This window comes from Sinohyriopsis cumingii, chromosome 16 (assembly GCF_028554795.1).
Source record: "Sinohyriopsis cumingii isolate HCF-2022 chromosome 16, ASM2855479v2, whole genome shotgun sequence".
Lineage (NCBI taxonomy): Eukaryota > Metazoa > Mollusca > Bivalvia > Unionida > Unionidae > Sinohyriopsis > Sinohyriopsis cumingii.
Window position 1 is genome coordinate 19614406 of NC_142976.1, and position 20228 is coordinate 19634633.

A 20228-nucleotide genomic window follows, 5' to 3' on the forward strand; every position below is an offset into this window, starting at 1 on the left:
GCACTATGTGCTCGTTACATTTCTCAAACGAATGTTAGAAGAGGGATCCTGAAAAGATGACAGCTCAAAGATACGCAAATGCTAGGCCTAGACTAAAAGTTGGCGCTGTTCCAGACATACCTTTGGTCATTTTAAATCCTGGGAAAAGTGTTAAACGTGTGAGTTACAAAAATAGGCAGAAAGACGAGTAAGTGACCACAAAATACAACAATCAATCCACGGATCTTTTATCTACAACAGCAGTGCTAAAAACAAATCTGATAGCCCGACACCCTGGGCCCCTCTGGTTTTAGTTCCTCCCCATCCTGTATTCAAAGTGATGTGCCCGTCAGGCTTGTCGAAACAAAAATTGTTTGCCTGAGGAAACTTTGATCGCGCTGGCGAAATAGGTAAATGTATTTTCAAGATGTTGACATACATGCCATAACACGACACAATCTAAATCAAATCACTACTGTCCTAGGTGAAAATTAGATTCTATTTTAATCAAATGGAAGCTTTGCTAAAAATAAGATTCTAAACCTGTCGTGTTTCGAGAAAACACAATTTTCAGTAATCTTATAAAAATTAAAAATTAAAAAAAAATTCATTGTATACATGTAATATGTATAAACGGTATTCTGTAATAATTGGAACTGATATAAAACTATTCATTGGGCAGTTTAAATAACAACGATTAAAAGAAAAGAGGTCAAAGTTTCAGATTAACTGTCTGACAATATAAACTGGGGGGGGGGGGAGGCTATTGACCCAATACCCCTTGCCCCAGTGTGCGACCGCCCATTGAACGTGCCTTTTCTCCCTGTGATACGCCTGATTATTCCCCCAGGACGAGCCCCTTTTGCATATTCTGGTCAGCCCTTGCACTGATCATGTGAAAAGGACTGCCCTTCGGACATACTTCAAAGAAACCATGTTCGACAGTGTGTGTATGTGTAAGCACCAGCAATTGATTACCAAATAAACGATGCCTATTTTGTTGTTACTTAACGATGCCATGGACTTGATTTTAACAGTTCAAATCTGCAGTCACAAGTTACCGTACATTGTGGCAACTGTTTTTCTCACGTTTTATGCCCCACCTTATTTCCTTAGGTATAAGTCTTAATGCATGTAACACTGTTTGCTGAATAAAATATTTATTCAGAATTAGTTCTTTAGGGCCACATATACTGCATGTTATATTTTGTTTTATTCCTTGTAATTTAATCATGGTAATTAAACTTTACATATACGGTAGAGGAATGTCAGGTGTTAACTGGCCGAGTTTCTTTGGCGGAAATGGAGATGAAATTTTGTTTGCAGAGAAAATTTCAAAGTGATCATTCATTTAAGCTAATTGGTGACAATTTTATTCTTTTTTTTTATTACTATAGTACTGTTGTAGTTGTTTAAAAACATCTGAAATTTACTTGAAAAAAAAACTGTTGTATGATATTAATTATTTCGTCCAGTGCCGGATTTAGACGTGTGTGCGTGTGATTTGAATTTTTAACGTAGCTTTAACAATTTTTCAGTCATATCGCTACGATGTCTGCAGTGTGGCAGTTTAGACTGTGGATTGCATACGTTATATATATTTATAAGTGGCTTGGTTTTTTTTTTTCTTCTGACAGATGAAAATTGACAGACATAATGTAATAATCGGGACTTCGCTGCGCATAATTGAGAGATATTACGAGATCGGGAGGTAGATGAGGAAATACCCTCAAAATCGGGAGGTTTTTCTCCCGGCTTGAGAGTTGACAGGTATAAACTGTCCGGGCTTGTGGAATTTCATTCAGGACTTTAGCTTATTTAAGTCACCAGCCCGGGGCCTGTGCCTAACAAATTTCTTTTAGCACTGGCCAGTAGAGTGCATAAACTATTATATCAGACTGCAGATTCAACTTTTGAATGTGCAACCCAAATGTGGTCTCCTCCTGTCTGCCTCGCTCGCCAATGTTTATGTTTGTATTCGAGGACTGGCCTGCATAGCGTCACGGTACCACGTGATCTGTCGTCTCATTAAAACTCGGAAAAACTCGGCAATTTACGGAATCGAGGTATCTTCCACGCAATATAATCACTACCCGCTTACGATATTTAATTTATAAACATTGCAGTCGAATTAAAATCTGTATAGAATTACATACGTAAAACGAAAAGTTTGATTTCTAGTCTCCTTTAAGCTTTGAAGTTTTTGACAGCGTCATCGTGTTGTTCTAGTACCCTATCTCAGCAATGTTCACTGTATCCGCGCAAGAAATTTGATAAGTAAAATTTAAAAAATCTTATCATTTTAACATTGAAAACTTTAAATAATTTGATAAAATACACTTTTTAAAGAATTTGTTTTAAAATATACAATTCTAAATTTGTAAAAAAAACAAAGTCACTGTATACAACTATTGTAAACTTTCAGAACTTCTTTTTATCTATTCTTTCATCACTGGTGACAAAACAATATCTCCGCTTCGCTCGTGAAATACTTGTACTCAGTAACGTATCAAAATAATTTATTTAATTCGAATTAGATAAGGGCCACATAAATGTGCCAAATTTAAATCATTTTTACGTACAGACTGAACACTATGGCAAGACGGACCCGATTTTCTTTGAAAATGGCACCGCTTCGCAAGCGGCATTGTGTTTAAATCAAGAAAGTGTCCATGTACAAGGTAGAACAATCATCCATTAAATAATATCTCACAAAGTAAACCTTACATACTGCAAATAAAAATGAGATATTTCACTTAAATTGATTAACATTGATTACTTGACTGTTCAAAACATCTGAAAGCAGCAAATAGTTCAACGTCTCGTTTACTTATTTGCCGGAAAAGAAAGAAAAACTTCAGCTCGTAGATTCTTTAAAAAAATGATAATGCAATGATAGAACTTCATGACTGTAATCATAAAAGATAGCGAGTAAAATATTTGCATTAAAAATTACAAACTTCATTGAGATATTTACTTTAAAAAATAAAATAACATCCCCGCCCTCTTTCGAAACAATGATATTTCCCCCTCATACTGTAATATAAAACACGCCCTTTGTACATTTTGGTATAAAAGTAACATACTGTCTGAGTAAAAATGACGCCATTTGTTGCCCAAACTGTAATAATTAATACGCGAGATTACATTTTCTATATTCTCGCGATCAGCGGACAATTAAGGTTAAGTTCACGAGAAACGTTTTAGCAAAGCTGTTAGAATGTTATTTCCCCAAGTGACTTATTTCATAAAAAAGAGATGTTAGTGATTATTTTTCCCATGTTGTGATCGGAGATCGAAAGAGAGGGAGGAAATTATATCATTCTGGCCCCCTTTTAGAAGAGTGGTGTCACACTTGCGAGGTAGGTATTAAATCGCTAGTATTAGCGAAGAAGTGCTGGGATCGAACTGGAAATAAGAAAGTCAGGAATCAAAGTTGTTTATCTCCATCTTATCTCAGTAGGACCTGTAATAACATCGTCCAGTTTTGTTAACATTTCCTCTATCATCCCCAGATTATCTAGAAAGTTTTGAAACTTTTGCATCTTTCAATGTGGTTAGTTGCCATTTCGGTTTATTCAATGTTGAATGGCGCGAATGACTGACTATCTGAATTAAGGGGAGGTAATTCAGTTGATTAAAGTCCTTATCATTAGTTATTACTTTATCTTATATTGTGTTTGTTAGTCCTGTCTCATGGATGAAGTTAATTATATTTACATATGTGGTGTTTAGGTTCGGATTTGCAATCGATATGAAATTTGGTATGCTACAGGGGTTCCAACTTTATTTTGCTCCCTTTTGAATTTAGATATTTCTTTCTTGAGCTTTAGGCAGTTGTTGAATATGTGAATTAAATCTTCAGGAATATGAAAGTGGAACCACTTATTGTTTCAAGGTTTAGGTACCTATTTGCTTTCCAAAACTGCTTGCCAATTTTGTTTTCCAGGTTAACTTTCTATTAATGATCTTTTCATAGGAGTTCTTAACTTTAGATAGTTTCCTAGTTCTGTCAAAATCTTTTTGTATGGAAAAGAGTTTGCGACCTTTGGTGTTTTGGTTACACTATTCCTGCCATTTACTGTTAATATAGGTTTTTTGCTATACTGATGAATTTGCTGACACTGTACGTAATGTTAGTAGGTTTTCGGTAGTTTACTTTGTGTTTTGCTACTTGGTCAGCTAGTTCATTGCCCTTGATATCGATGTTGGATGGGATCCACATGAATTCTACTCTTTGTTAGTTGTTATTTCCTTAAGTGTTAAGTAGGTTTGGCGAAGGAAGTTGTTTTCTTGATTTAGTATATTTTTCGAATATAGAGGTAATTACGCTGAGCGAGTCAATTATTAATACTGCCTTGTTAATGTTGTTTTCTTGAATCCACTTGAGAGCTTCCAAGATGGTCCATAATTCTTCTGTATAGATAGAGCAGTGATCAGGTTGTCTGCTTCCTATTTGGATATTAAATCCAGGGATTACTACTGCTGCTGATGTTCTGGAAGGCTCTGATGTTTTGGATCCATCATTATAAATTTTCACCGAATTAGGATATTTGGCCATAATTTCCGTTGTCATAACTGTTTTTATCTTTAGCTCTTGATCAGTTTTGTTTCCAAGTTTCGTGATTTGAGTGTTGCTTGATGGGTTAGTGTTAATCCAGGGTGTTGGGTCAAGGTGTTAAGTTATTTCTGCCTGGTAATTAGTTATTGGGAGTTGTCCAATTAGTTGGTGTATTAGTTTTCCTGCAGGGATGTTTGGAACTAATTTGCCACTGAATGTTTTATTGCATTTATTAATGGCTATTTGGGTGGGGTGTGTATTAAGGTGGCTTGCTATTCGTGCTGCATATCTTAGGGTTAGCTCCTGTCTGCTGAGGTGCAATGGTAGTTCTCCAGTTAGAATTTGGAGCTGAGCAAGTGATGCAGATAGTTGAGTGCCTGAACAGATAGTTAGTGCTTTTCGTCAATGCATCGTGTCTATTTTTTTGAGGCGTTGTTGTGGAGCCGAATTGTATATCTGACCTCGGTGATCCAATTTTGATTTTATTAGTGCTCTATATAATGTTAATAGTGTTTCCTTGTTGGATTCCAAGATGGTATTTTTAAGGGTTTTCAATAAATTTGGATCTTTATTACAGATATTTACTAGAGTGTTTATGTGTTGTCCCCAAATAAGGTGTTCATCATAGTACATACCCAGGAATCGTGCTACTTTGACAAATTTGATTGTTTTATTTTGGATAGTGAGTTTAGAATATTTTAATTTTATACTACATTTAGGTGTAAATAGTACAACAATAGTTATTTTTTATGGGATAATGTGAAACCCCATTTATCTGCCCATCTCCCTATATTGTCAGGCTACTTTGAATTTCACTAATGACTTGGTGATTTGTAAACCCCATTTATCTGCCCATCTCCCTATATTGTCAGGCTACTTTGAATTTCACTAATGACTTGGTGATTTGCGAAGTTTCCTGATCTCCATAGCCCGCTATTGTCCGCAAACTGTGACATTTCAATTTCGCTTGAAGTTAAGTTTAAGTCTAGGTCGTTTATCATGATGTTAAAGAGTGTGGGGATGAGTACGCTCCTTTGGGGTGTACCATTTTCTAGGGAGGATATTTCAGAACAAGTGCCCCCAACTCTTGTTATTATTTTGCGGTCAGTTAAAAAAACTCGATAAAATTGAACATTCGTCCTATGATTCCGAAATGGTTTAATTTGGCTGTTTTGCCCTTTGTCCAAACGAAGTCGAAAGCTTTTTTTCTAGGTCAAGGAATACTGCTATTAAGTTCCTGTCCACTTTTCGATTAGAGTTGAATGCAATTTTAATTACCACTTCAAATCGCTTAAGTTGATCCGTAGTGGATCTTTCGTTTTTAAATCAGCATTGGTTTTGGGTTATTAAGTTCTTGCTTTCTGAGCGGTATTTCAGTCGATTTGTTATTATTGTTTCCATGATTTTGCAGATGTTGTTTGTGAGGGAGATGGGTCTGTAAGATTTAATGTCATTAGGATCTTTACTTTGCTTTGGGATCGAGATTACAATAGCATGTTTCCATTTATGAGGGAGTTTGCCTACGGTCCAAATTGTGTTTAATTGCCTTAGGATAGAGTTAGTAATATTTTTGGGTAAGTATTTATATACGTTGTAATCTATCAGGTCTTCCACTCGAGATATTTCTTTGGTTATTTTTGGATCCCAGTGCTATTTCCCACTCATATTTCGCTATATAAGTTGGATGATTTTAGACCTATGTCTTTAAATAGATGTTTATGAGTTTTTTCCCCCACTTTTTCCCTGTGTCGTTGAAATGTTGGCGTGTGGTTTAGGTTGCTACTCATTGTGTTGAAATGGTTGGCTAATTTGTCCGCCTTTTCCTTATTTGTGATGGCACTTGCTATTTTGGGATTGGTATTTACAATTTTTCCCTAATTAATCTGATTTTATCCCATACTTATTTTGTGATAGTATTAATATTAGTTTTAGAGCAGAAGTTTTGCCAATATTTTTCCTTTGCCTGTTTCATTATTTGTTTTAGTATTTTTCCCCTTTTCTTTGTAAGATCTAAGATCTGTAGAGTTGCCTGAACTTCTTAATTTTTCAACTGCTGTTTGATATTCTTTATGGACCATTTTACATTGATTTTTCCACCAGGGTACTGTTTGCTTAGTTTGTGTACCACTGGGCTTAGGTATTCTAGTTGTAGCTGCTGCTTGAATGGTGGTAATTATGTTTTCATAAACGCTATTTATGTTATAATTTCTAATCTAGTGGTGTTAATTTCTGCTAGCGATTTCGTGAAAGATTCCCAATCAGCTTTATCATATTGCCCACGGGTGTGTTTACTTATGGGGTTAAGCTGCACCGCCATCTGAAGGGTGATGATGATTGGAAAGTGGTCGCTGCCTAATGAGTCGTTTTGGTCCACTCTCCAATCAATGATATGTGCTAATTTCGGCGAGCATATCGTTAGGTCGATGACAGACAGAGAACCATCCTCCGGGTTGAGACGTGTTTTAGTTCCGCCATTAAGGATGGTCAGGTTGGATTCGGCAGCCCATGCCTCAACCAACCTGCCTGTTTTGTGTGTCATACTACACCCTCCACAGCTCGTTTTGTGCGTTGAAGTCTTCGCAGATGACGATGCCGTCTTCTATTCTGTGTTTGGTTATTTGGCTATAGGTTGTTTGATTTGTAACGTTAGCATTTCCTCCAGGGTCGTAGATGTTAAAAATTTGAATACTACCCTCTCCTGTTTGGACTATTAGAGATTGTTGTTCAAAGGTCTCGCTGCTACCTAGTGTAAGTATTATGTTTACTGGGGTTATATGTGATAAGTTTTCTATGATAAAGATTATTAGGCCCCCCCCCCCCCGCCCACTAGTACGGGTTTTAAAGTAGCCTGGAGAGTATTCTGGGATTTTGGGTATTGGCCTGTTTTTTTTCGGTGATCTTACTTTCCTGAATGAAAATTATAGCAGGCTTTGGAACTTGATCTTTGAGTTAGATTTTTGGTTCATTGATGTTACTTGTGATACCCCTACATTTACATTGCCATATTTTTAGATTGTGTCTTGTTGTGTTATCCATAATGGTATGTGGTCTTTTAAATAAGTTATTTAAGGGCTGAGGATTAAGACATTTTTTCCTAGTATTTGCTTTTTCCCCCAATAGGTGCTCAGTATTTTGCTTGTTTGGGATAAAGCTTTTTAGGATTACTGTTAAAATTTATAATACTGAGAGTACTGTAGTGATCCTATTATCTATGTTTGGTTTTACCTTTACTGTTGTTAAGGGGGAATTTTGTTGACTCTTATCCTATTTTATTGGTTTGTGGTCCTTTAATTTGGGTCTTCCTATGTTTGCCGTTTGACCTGGCTATTTGGGGGTGGATTTTGTTTTTGATTTGGTACCCAGGTTGGGTTTTGGAGTTCTTTTTGTTTCTTTAGTTGCTACTGTATTTCCTAGATTGTGCTTCATGGTTGTTTCTGGGTTTTGGTTTGATTGGTGAGTCATTTGTTTGGCAGCATGGTAGGGTATTTGTTTACTGTTCATTAGTTCAATTAGTGTGTGTTGTCTAATTGAATAAGGGCTATTCGGGGGATTGTGATGGATGTTGTCCCCTGCAGTTGGTGCATTTAGGTATGGTCCTGTTGCAGGGTACCCTGTGTGGCCCCCCACATTGTTTACATTGACTGTTGAATTTGCATTTGGTTGCGTAATGTCTCCAGTGCTGACACTTTTTACGAAACCGGTGTTTGTTGCGGTATGGCTCCAGGCTGTGGTATTTCCTAAATGGGCCCAGTCGTACGAAGCTGGACAGGGGAGTTATTGATTCAATGACCGCTGTGTTGTTCTCTTACCCTATGTAATTATTTAATCTGTAGGCCCTCTCTATCGATGCTCCATTTTCTTTTAGTTTTTTTGGTTAATGTTTGATTATTCGCCCATTTGTGAGGATCTTTTAATTTTAATACTGATTTCAATTTTGTATTTTCCACTTTGCCCCAAAGTACCACCCCGGTGGTGGTAAGTTTTCAGTTTTATAGTTTTGTTGTTGTAAGACTTTGTTCATGGTATGGAAATTTGGGCGTGGGATGGGTTTTTTGGGACATTTTATGGTGTCGTTTTCGACTTTTATTTGAATTTTTGCTAATAGTCTCAAGTTCCATGAATTTGGCAACCTGGTTTAGGGTGCTGCATTGCACTATTATGTAATTTTTGTTTGGCCGGAATAATGAGAATTTACCCTGGTATATCCTTTGAAGGACCACTGTTATGCTATTGATGGTTAAAGTGAGTAGCTATGTTGAATTGCTAATTATGTACAGGGTGTGATCCATGGTATTTTTATTTAGTTTGTTTTTGGTTAGATTGGTTTGGTGGGGTTTGTTTGGTATTTGGTTTTGTTGCATTTCCTAGTTCTGTTATTGCTTGAGCTACTGAGTGGGGTTCGTTGTTTGAGGTTTTACTTCTCATGGATTTTTCCCTTTGCTGCTGGTTTGATTTCCTTTAATTTCAGTTTCCCTAGTTGGAATGCATTCTTTGTGTGTTATGGTAACCGTATTGGAGTGTTTACGATTTGTCTTTCTGCTAGTATTCTAGAGGGTCCTGTGGTTTAGCTATTGTGGTATTTACTGGGTTTTGCTTGATTTTTATGAGGGAGGTTGGGGTGGTTGGTCATGCTGCACTTGTCCTAATAGTATGATCTAATTTGTTGTTTATTTCTTGTGCCATTGGTTTCGATTGAATAAGAAGTGTTGATGGGATGTTTGATTTGTCAATTGAGATCGCAATACGTTTTTTAGCTGGTGATTGCGCTAATTGCTGATAGCTGTAGGCTAGAAAGTTATCATTATTTTCTGTTTCAGCAGTGATAGGGGATTTGGTTTTTAGTTCTAGCATAAAGGACGGTGTCATCTTGATCTTCCATTTCATGTGTTATGTTACGGTCCCTAAAAGTTACCAGGGAGCTTAAACTGAGCCTATTTACTTTTGATTGTGTTTTGTTTTGGCTTTCGACGGTTACGTCAAAATAGGTTAATTGTTCAGCAAATAGTTCCTTGTGGTTAGGTATGGCACTGAAATCTAATTGCCCTAGATCAATTATTGGCGGTGATTAGTTTCTTTGATTGTCAAATTGCATGGGGCAGTTGTCTTTGTGATATTATTTTGTTGCCTAATTAGGTTTTTCCTTGCATTGAGGACAATTTTAATAGTGCTAGTTTGCTGGGCTATTTTTTATATTTTGTTTGTCTGATTATTGATTTCTTAATTTGAGTATGTATGACTACTTAAATAATTTTTAAAAAAATTATCCCTGAGTGGGGTGGGGTAATTGAATAAAAGAATGTGTTTGTTTGAGTATTAGTAATGGAGTAAATAGTTTGGCGAGTTTTGATTTTCCTTTAATATAAAATCTCACAGCGGTTTTCTGAAGCTTGATAATGTGAGGAATTTGTCCATTTATAAACTATTATGGTTCCTAGTACCTGTTTCAGGAAATGGATGGCGCGAATGCTGACTGACTGATCTCGAGTTAAATAGGTTTTCGGACGTATGTACATGTACCTCTGTTTTATTCCTGCAATACAGACTCTATCTACTATCCACACAAATACGCACTCTACTATCCACAAAAACGTACGCGAACGCATACAAACACAATATTTACTATCCACACAAATGCACGAGAAAGCATACAAACCACAAAATCTACTATCCACACGCAGGAAAGAGATAAACAAAATACAAGAAACAAACCCATCACCTAATATCCACACAGAATTTTTTTTTTTTGGTGACAAGCCCCAAATATACTATTTACACTGGGGAAGAGGTAAAAATAAACCCCAAATCTACTATCTACACACGGGAAGGAGAAAAAACAAATCCCAAATATAATATCAACACAGAAGGGAGGGGAAACAATCCCCAAATATACTATCTATACATGAAAGAGCGAAAAAACAAACAACAAACCCCATATCTACTATCCACACAGAAGGAAGAAGAAGAAGAAGAAAAAGCAACCCAATATACACTATCAACACAGAGGGAAGAAGAAGAAAAAAAAACATAATATACCAACTACACAGAGGAAAACCATTATATGCTTTCCACACAGAGTGAAGAAATATCTCATTATATATACTATTAACACAGAGCGAAGAAAATAACTCATTATTAACTATCGAAACAGAGTGAAAAATAAAACGTGTTTTTGAAAGCACCTAAGCCCTCACCTACAATGACCAACTCTACCAAACACCCACATCCATTCCAAAACCCATTTAACCCGTTCTTCTATGACGTCAGTGTTAGACTGTAGAAAAAAATCAAGACACAAAATGATGGATGAACAGACTGACTATTTTTAACCCACTTGCATACCTAAAGTGCGTGCGTGAAGGAAAACATCCCTTCCATTTCAATTCTAACTACAAAATGACTCAGAGGGATAGAGAGATGTGAAAAACCACATATTCATGCAGTGTCAATAAAATCAAAACACACCATCCTTATAATAAAAAGTCAACACCAAGACACACTTACGTTTTTTTCATGGTCTATTCTTTTTTTAGAAGTTAGTATGAAATTTCACATCAGGGCCAACGCAACGGCTCAAATTGGTAATTTTTTCATTTCCATCTCTTCACTGGAACAAGTTCTTCCTCATCATCAATTTTTTCTTCTTTTTAACCCCTCACCACTTTCTCCTCTTGTTTCTGTTTCTTTTCTTTTCTCTTAGGGCACTCTGAAGCCGAGTGTCCTTTCTCCTGACAACGATAATATGTATCTTGACTTTTGTCTCTCTTTCTTGGACGAAGCAGGTATTCGGGAGACAAATACCCATTTACCTTGCAGATATAGAAAACTTCATCAGCACCTATATATTTTCGTATGGCTCTCATCAAATCAACGACCAGAAGGGTAAGTTTTGTTGCCACTTTCGCCTGTGAATTATGCTTTTGCATGACTCTTAGCAAATCTTTTACCAGCAGGTCCATCTGTGCTGACTCTTCCATTTTCTTGATCGTTTAAGAGTTGAATGAATAATATGACTCATAAAAGCTGGTTGAAATCTTTTTTCATAATAAGTGGTGGACGAATATCATAAATAATTCCCTTTCATAAAATTATTATAGGACAAAGATAAATAAGACAACCACACATTCTGTGAGAAATGTTCGGTTTTTTCATTCATTCATCAATGTTATAAAAAGATACAAGATACAAGATACCACTGGTTTACAAGATACAACTGATTTCTACTGAGTTTTTTCTTAATTGTTTTTACGATGATACTGCTGTAACACTGATATACTTTGTTAAGGTATCAGGGTAGAATCACATTATGCAACAATTCTAACAATCATTTTCTTTATTAGAAACACATACAAATTCTAACAATCATCTTCTTTATTACACAAATTATAATTATTATACAAATTTAAATTACAATTCCGAAAATCACACTTTCTAAAAATACCTCCCAAAAAATACATTTTAACAACCTCAAGAAATTACATCGTAGTACTTTTAGCAACGATGTGGAAACGTTATGTGTTAGCTGAGCATACTTTGTCATGAGTTTTTCCTAAAAATGTGCAACGTTTGTCGTACAGTATGTCCGGTATATGAAGGTTAAAGAATATTGAATAGCAACATATCATGCAGGTTCAGTGGAAAACCAACTGTACAAGCAGATAATGCTAGAAGCCTACATTATTGCAATATGAGTTCGTTTAATGGTATTTCTTGAGGGCCCCACCTAATTAATTACGTAAAGGTGTATTTGACAGTATACATACTTGATATATATATATTTAAAATCTGTTCAGAGAGAGAGAGAGAGAGAGAGAGAGAGAGAGAGAAATAGCACTAAGTATGAAAACACATATTTGAATAACACATTTAAGGGGACTCATTTCCTGAAGGAAAAGGTAGTTCCAAAAAGTGAGTTTGCCAGTGTTGCGATAAAGAGTGGTATGGTCACCGCGGCAATATCTTTTTCTCACCCATGCGACAGAGAAATCTACTTGTTTTGCTAACCTTACTTTTCTTGTCTCAGTCTAGTCATCTCAGACTAGTCGTCTCAGTCAAGGTGTACACGCGCTCAGAACAACGTTTAAAAAAAAAAAAACGTGTTCTCTTCTGTTGTGCCTGACGTAGTTGTACTAAAATCAAACAACAACAACATCAACAAATATATAACAAAAACATATTAACTATAGTTAAATCCATCTTTGAGAACACACCATACAAAAACATTTCGAGAGAGACAAAGACAAACGCATATGATGTCGAGCCTTTTGGTATTATGGTTGTTCGTTCCACACAGCATGGTCAATTTTATCCTATATGCAGGCCTAGCTCAGTACATTTTTAAATCAGCGTCATTAAATGTAACTAAAGCTACCTAACTAGTTTTAAATACTTCGTGTGAAACAAATGATATACTGTTAGTTACATTTAATGAAGCTGACCTGAAAATAACTGTGCTACAGATAGGATAAAATTCTCAATGCTGTGTGAAATGAACAATATAACATAAAACACTGATCCATGCATATAGACTATAGACCTATACACTTCATAGCCTCCCAACTCTCTTAACAAGTACGGAAAACAGCCAGAAAAGTGTTATAAAAAACATGCTTTTTCTAATTTTGTTAAGCATCTCCAATGTGCCTCGGTTCAATCAAAAATATACCAACAATATTTAATGACAAATAATACACTTACCAGCCAGAAGGAATCATTTATCCGTCAGCACATTACTCCATAATAACAAAATTTCACTGTAGCACTTGCCATATTTCCAGTACAGAAAAATAAATATGTTCAAAGAATCCGTGAACTTGAAGTTTAGCACATGGTTATCCGCTAGAGTCCGTTTTTTGAGGGTCTATTATACACGGGGGTAATTTTACAATCAATATTAAGGACAACACAAGTATGTCACGCACAGTTTCACCTCCTCCAAAGAAAAGAATAGTTAAATACGATAACGACACAGATCTCTAATTACCCATGAATAATCTAAAGAAAGATGTTACTCTTCGTTACAGCTTGTACTAAGTAAAACTACAGTAGAGCTGAGTTGCCAATATCGTTTTATTATTTACAATATAACTTTTCAAAATTGGAACTGATGAAAATAAAAGTTTCTTATAATAAATATTAATTATTTATTGTCAATTTCATATAACATCCGTATATTAAATGTGATAATACATCATTATTATGCGACGTTTTATGTTGTTATATTTCTTTGCTCACGCGTATAAACTGTGTACTTCGGACGCAACGTTCACACCACATTCCTCATTAACATATTTCTATACATGCGCCGCATGTAAACATTGTACGTGAACACTATATAGTGAAGAATTCCTTTTACTTTAAAGGAAAATATTGGGTGAGAAAAATAATCTACGTTGGGGTTTGGACCAAGACAAGGAAATGACATTCGCGAGTTTATATTATATGTCTCCCCCTTCGGGCAAACCTCGTGGGGAGACAAATTTAATATAAACCTTTGACTGGGAATTCCTTGTCTCGACCCAAACCCCAACATAGATTCTATATTTCTAACCACATACATATTTAAAAAACTTGTGAAATATAATAAATAATATTATCTTTTTCACCGAATGAAAACTTCGTGTCGTAAATACAGGTCGTCAAATATACATTTAGAAATTTTATCGCATATATAATGTAAAATAGTAAACGGCGATCATTGAACTTCTCTTTGGACTATGGTGAATTTATATGTCTCCTGGATGACTGTATCCCTGTTATAAACTAAATCAGAAACATGGTCAGGATGATTTTCAACCCTCACACTGCCCCGAATTTAATCGGTGCATTCTGCGCCATAGCCCCTAAATTACGACTCTGCTGTCTGGCGATTTACTATCCAGTTTGGGATATAATCAGTACGTCGACCAACTCTGAGGTCACGTCTATGTTCTAAGAGCAATAAAACAGTTCCTAATTCGTGACCCCACAATTTTCTTAATTCTTTTTATGAGTTACTGAAGTCAGTCAAATCTGAATGTAATTTTAAACGCACCATAATTCTTTCCCCAAAAAGTGTGGTTTTATGGTTTTGCATAGCGTAAAATTGTCTATGCTTATTCGAGTACTTTTGTTGGCAATTCTTCATTTTAAGAGATGCGTATTTTTTTTACGGTGTGAAACTCTTCAACGTCAAATATTGCTTATAAATCTCAATCCCATAATGCATAAATAAAAGTTATCGGTTTCGAAAAACACCGGAACTTGTGAAGTGCTCGAATTATACTGTACACATCTATTACGAATATAATGATAGTTGGAGGCCATAGGCCTGGATGGTGTTGTTAGGTTTTTATGAGTACGTATATTCCATTGAAATGGAAATCAATCTGAGCACAGTTGATAAGCTATACAAATGTGAAGTTTGTGATAGAGCGTTTAGTCTTCGAGCAAACGTTGCAAGACACATGAAAATACACACTGGAGAAAAGCCATACAAATGTGAAGTATGTGATAAAGTGTTCACTTCCAGTGAGCATGTAAAAAGACACATGAGAATACACACAGGGGAAAAACCATATAAATGCCAGACCTGTGAAAAAGTGTTCAGTCAAAGTGCACACCTCAGAGCGCACAAAAGAATACACACCGGAGAAAAACCGTACAAATGTGAAATGTGTGGCAAATTGTTCTCTGAGAGTGGAAAGCTAGGAAAGCATAGGAAAATTCACACTGGTGAAAAACCATACAAACGTGTAGTTTGTCATAAAGCATGTTTTCCGAATGAAAGTCAAATAGAGCACACGAAGTTATACAACGAAGACAAGCCATACAAATGTGGACTTTGTGGTAAAGCGTTTGTTGAAAACGGAAAGCTAAGAAGACACATGAGAATACACACTGGGGAAAAACCGTACCAGTGTGATAAATGTGACAAAAAATTCAACCAGGATCCTCACCTAAAGAGCCATATGCTGATACATGCTGGAGTGAAGCCATACAGATGTGAAGTTTGTGATAAAAGCTTTCGTGAAAAGAAAGGGCTGAGAACTCACACGAGAATTCACGATGGCGAGAAACCATACAGGTGTGATATGTGTAGTAAATGGTTCAGATACACTAACAGCCTTCAAGTTCATATAAAACTGCATTGCCCTCATAATAGACATATGTCTGATATTGAAACAGAAGTGAAAAGTAATGACATAGTTGAATCAGTCTAAGGAAAAGAAAAAATAAACATATTGAAATATTTAGTTTTAACAGTACTAACAATAGGAAACATTTCCATACTTAGGGGTCATGCTAAACACCACAAAGACACTCAAAGACATGCAGTGACAATGTAGAGATGTTATACAATAATATTTTGTATTATTATAATATTTTGATGAGTTGTATTTTTCATTGGTTTGTAAAGCATTTTCTACTACATATTTGTTTGTAAAGAGCAGGACAAATGGGTATACAGGACATGGATTTGCCTGTAAACCCTGCTTTGTATGCCCCATAATTATGAATTTGGTTCATGTTAATTCCATACTTGTAAGTTTCTCAAACAAAATCTGCGTCCCCACCAAATGTATCTGAATTATTGTTTGTTTCAATGCATATGTATATAGAAATAATTATATTTGGTTTTAGTTTTACTTGAACTTTGATTATAATTAATAATGATTCTGAATTTTGTGTCTTTGTATGACTTTGTGGTTTTACATATGATCAATAATTACTGACTATTTAATTTGGGTGGGTTGGGTTGGTGATTATATATATATATATATATATATATATATATATATATATATATATATATATATATATATATATTACCTGAAATAAATTATTTTAATGGAAGAGAAAATTGTTTGCTCAAAAGATATTCCCAGGCCCTCTCCCCTCTCCCAATTAAATAACAAGTCCCTTACACATTGAGATTTATGATCATTTAATGCACCATAGTTTGTTATTACTTAAGAACTCCATATTTCATGTGAAAGACTGTCTTTTCTGGAATGTTTACCATGCTTTTTCACAAAAGAAACAAGTTATTGTATGTCACTAAGCCATGTTTGGATGTTACAGTTTTGTAATAGACCAGTTTATATACCGTAAGAGCTGACTTACATTTACTGACCGCTGCAATCTTGCCTCTGTCTGTGTTCAAATCTTGTGCTCAGCCAGTGTGGGTATACGAGAAAGCTTCTAGTAGTTTCCTATGGGTTTTGTTTCTTAAGGGTATTTTCCCAGTTTCTTCGTCCACCTTGTATTGCCTATCTGGCATTGAAAAATGATATCAAATCAACAACAACAGCAACAGTATATGAGTTAAATCACTTTGTGGTAAGATCACCATTATGTTTCTTATTTATTACCCCCCCCCCCCCCCCAACACACAGACACACACACACACACACACACACACACACATATATTGCAAAGCTGAACATTCCAAGGGATGACGGTGCCATTATAGACCATTATACACACCAAGACTTGACAGCACTTTGTCAAGCACATTTACATTCAACAGCTGATAGAAAGCTACTGGGGTCAAGGGTTCTATTTCCTGGCCAAAGAAACCCATAGGCTTAAATCATATCACACACCGATTTCTTATGTGCACTTCTGCCATACGACTTATAACTTTCAGTGAGTGAGCCACAATGACCTGCATCTGTCACATATTCCTTTATTATAGGAACTTTATAAAGCAGGGCAAAATTATTTCTGCTATAAGATAATTATAAGATAATTTTAATCTGAAATCATTAATGTAAAACGAATCTTGATTTTAATTTAAAGTTTAATCATTGAAACACTTTTTAAATATATAAATTAAATCTTTAGAACAAAATAAAGCTACCAGATTTTTAAAAAGTAATGTTGACATTTAAGACAAAATAGTAGTTACATCTGTGCAACACATATCATTTGAGGGGACCCCGAGTGGTCTAAAGCGCTCTCCATTACAGATCACTGCCATCTCACCTCTGTGAGCATGGGTTTGAGTCTAGGATTCAGCCCACGTGGGTATGTAAGAAAGCTTGCCAGTAGCTTCTCATGGGTCGATGGTTCTTCCCAGGGTTTTCCCGGGTTCTTCCTCTACCATTAATACTGGCCACCATGCATAGCCTATTGTGTGCTGAAAAATGGCGTTAAACCCCACAGCAACAACACATATCATTTGATCTGTGTGTAGTGAAGCATGAAATCTTGTGATTTTTGAGGCAAAATGCAAGCTAGTTGTTCAGATATGTATAGGTTGGATAACAAAGTGGTAAATTAATAATTATTACAAGAAGGAAGCCAGATTAATTAACATTTCTTTTTGTATAAATGGATACAGCCTAATCAGTACCTGTATATACTCTTATATATTACAGGTGTATTGTATACGAAGATTATAAATACAGTCCTGATTAGTGAATTTATACAAAAACACACATTTATGCAGGACATGTATCTGTATTCTTACTAAGTTTAATTGTGCAAGGTTATTTTAAATTCATGTGTTTGGTGCATATTTAAGAGAGTCATTCAGTAATTATTACATTAAATTATTGGAGTCTTTTTGTTAAATTGTTAGTGTTAGTCATGTTATTATGACAATGCACACTATGACAATCAATGTCTTTGTTAAAATTAAGAATAAAAAAGAATGTATTTTATTTTAGTCTTGCTTTTCTTTTTCCTGTTTTCCTACATCATGGGTAACAGCATGCACAGGAGTAAATTTCCTACTTTTTACACATATTTATTGTCACACCTCATTCTCAAACACTTTTGTAATGACTTGGTAGTCAGAGTAGACTGTATTGTAATTGTTCATCCCCTTTCTATCAATGTGATTGTGTTTACTGATGATTTTTGTCAGCTATATATGTTATAATTATTTCACACTAGTATAAGCACAGTATTCAGTTGCTATGGCATATGATTAACAGTTTAGATGAGGTAAATTATCCACAGGCTTGGAAAAAATTAGAATGATGTCTTCATGTGTTTTTTTTTAAAGGATACCCATCTCAGCTGACATTTACATAAAAAGATATTAAAAATGATGCTGTACAATGTGAAGTTCATAATGAGGCAACTGAAATGATGCCAAATGTGAATATTTCAGTGTTAAAATATGTAGACTTGACATTAAAATTAATAATAAGTTAAATTTTTTATTTCAAAATATCAAATTGAAATTATTTCAAAATATAAAATTGCAATTTAATATAGTTTTTCAAAGTCACAAAAAGAATGTGTGGGGATCTCCCTTATTGAAATTAATTTTGTTAAAACCAGTCTATATCATTCCATAGAGGTCGTAAAACATTGGTTAGAACATAACCCAACTCATTTCTTCTCATCACATACTCTGGAGGGCTTCATAAGTGCAACCCACAGCAAAATATCCACTGCAAGAACTCCTTGGAGTCTCCTTGAACAAAGATTCAAACTGGTGTCTCACCTTCTGCCAGAGCACAGTTAACATCATTTATCTTTCTAGCATTTCTTTTAAGTTTGATGATGTTAAGATGTTGTCAGTTAGGTCTGGAGGCCTACAATGCTTTGTATGTTTCATTAGCAATGTTAATAATTGCAACAATGGCTTGATCTGTACTATAATGGTCAGCTATGAGGCTAGCAAAAGATGCATGTAATCTGAAGACTTAATGCCTTATCCATTCTCATGCATTCAGGGGGCCCCGAGTGGCCAAGTGGTCTAAAGCGCTTGACGTTACGGATCACTGCCATCTCACCTCTGTCTGCGTGGGTTCGAGTCTCGGATTCGGCCAATGTGGGTATGTGAGAAAGCTTGCCAGTAGCTTCTCATGGGTCGGTGGGTCTTTCCAGGGTTTTCCCGGGTTCTTCCTCCACCATTAATACTGGCTGCCATGTATAGCCTATCATGTGCTGAAAATTGTCCTTAAACCCCACAACAACAACAACAACTCTTGCATTCATCTTAAAAATTGAACAGATAATGACATACTACTGGATGACAAACACGCTAACACCGCCCTCAGTTCTGTCTCAACAGGCAAGTTTATAATACCTTTTAATATCCAAGCCATAACTTTTCCTTAAAGAAGTTTTCAAAGGCAAACAAATGTGTAATGTGTCCAAGACATGGTGAAGGCATTTCAGTATAATGAACCAAGGTTGCTTCACCAGCAGATATGCTCAAATGGGAAAATGCTGTTTTCCTTGGAGTCCTGACAGGCAATAAGTGAAATGTCAGTACCATCGCCTTTCTTCTACCTGATTTGGGTGACATAGCAAGAGATTAGTGCAGTTTAGTTACCTCATGTCAGCTGAGCCCCAGTCTTTTTCCTTGTTTTATTTACTCAGAGCTTATGCACAGCAATGAAATTTGTATTTAAAAAATAGTCAGTATGCAGCTATATAAAAAGTCATTCACAGTGTTGTGAATTAACCTTATTTGTTACTGTAATTGAGATAATATATGCTTGACTGATAAATATTATTTATTGGAACAGTAGACTTTGCACAGAACCCAGAAGAACATGCTAGAATACAGTAGGTTTATTTGACTAATTATACAAGATACTTGCACATGCTCATCATCAATAATATATAGATACATATAGGCCGTATCTAATCATATTGTTGTTTTATATATTAAACAGCCATGTCTTATTTCTCTTGACTTGCTGTGGGTTGTGTCCCTTGCTGTGGGTTGTGTCCCTTGCTG

At 35.6% G+C, this 20228-nt stretch overlaps 1 protein-coding gene across 1 annotated transcript in view; it reads left to right on the forward strand.

Moving 5' to 3' along the window:
• LOC149780033 (uncharacterized) overlaps positions 1–18186 on the forward strand; it is a 28279-nt gene extending 10093 nt beyond the window's left edge. The window contains exon 2 of the mRNA XM_089937423.1: positions 14845–18186. Coding sequence (XP_089793549.1) covers positions 14845–15738 — 894 coding nt within the window. The 3' untranslated portion in view covers positions 15739–18186. The remainder of the gene's footprint in view (positions 1–14844) is intronic.
• The last annotated feature ends 2042 nt before the right edge of the window (positions 18187–20228 follow it).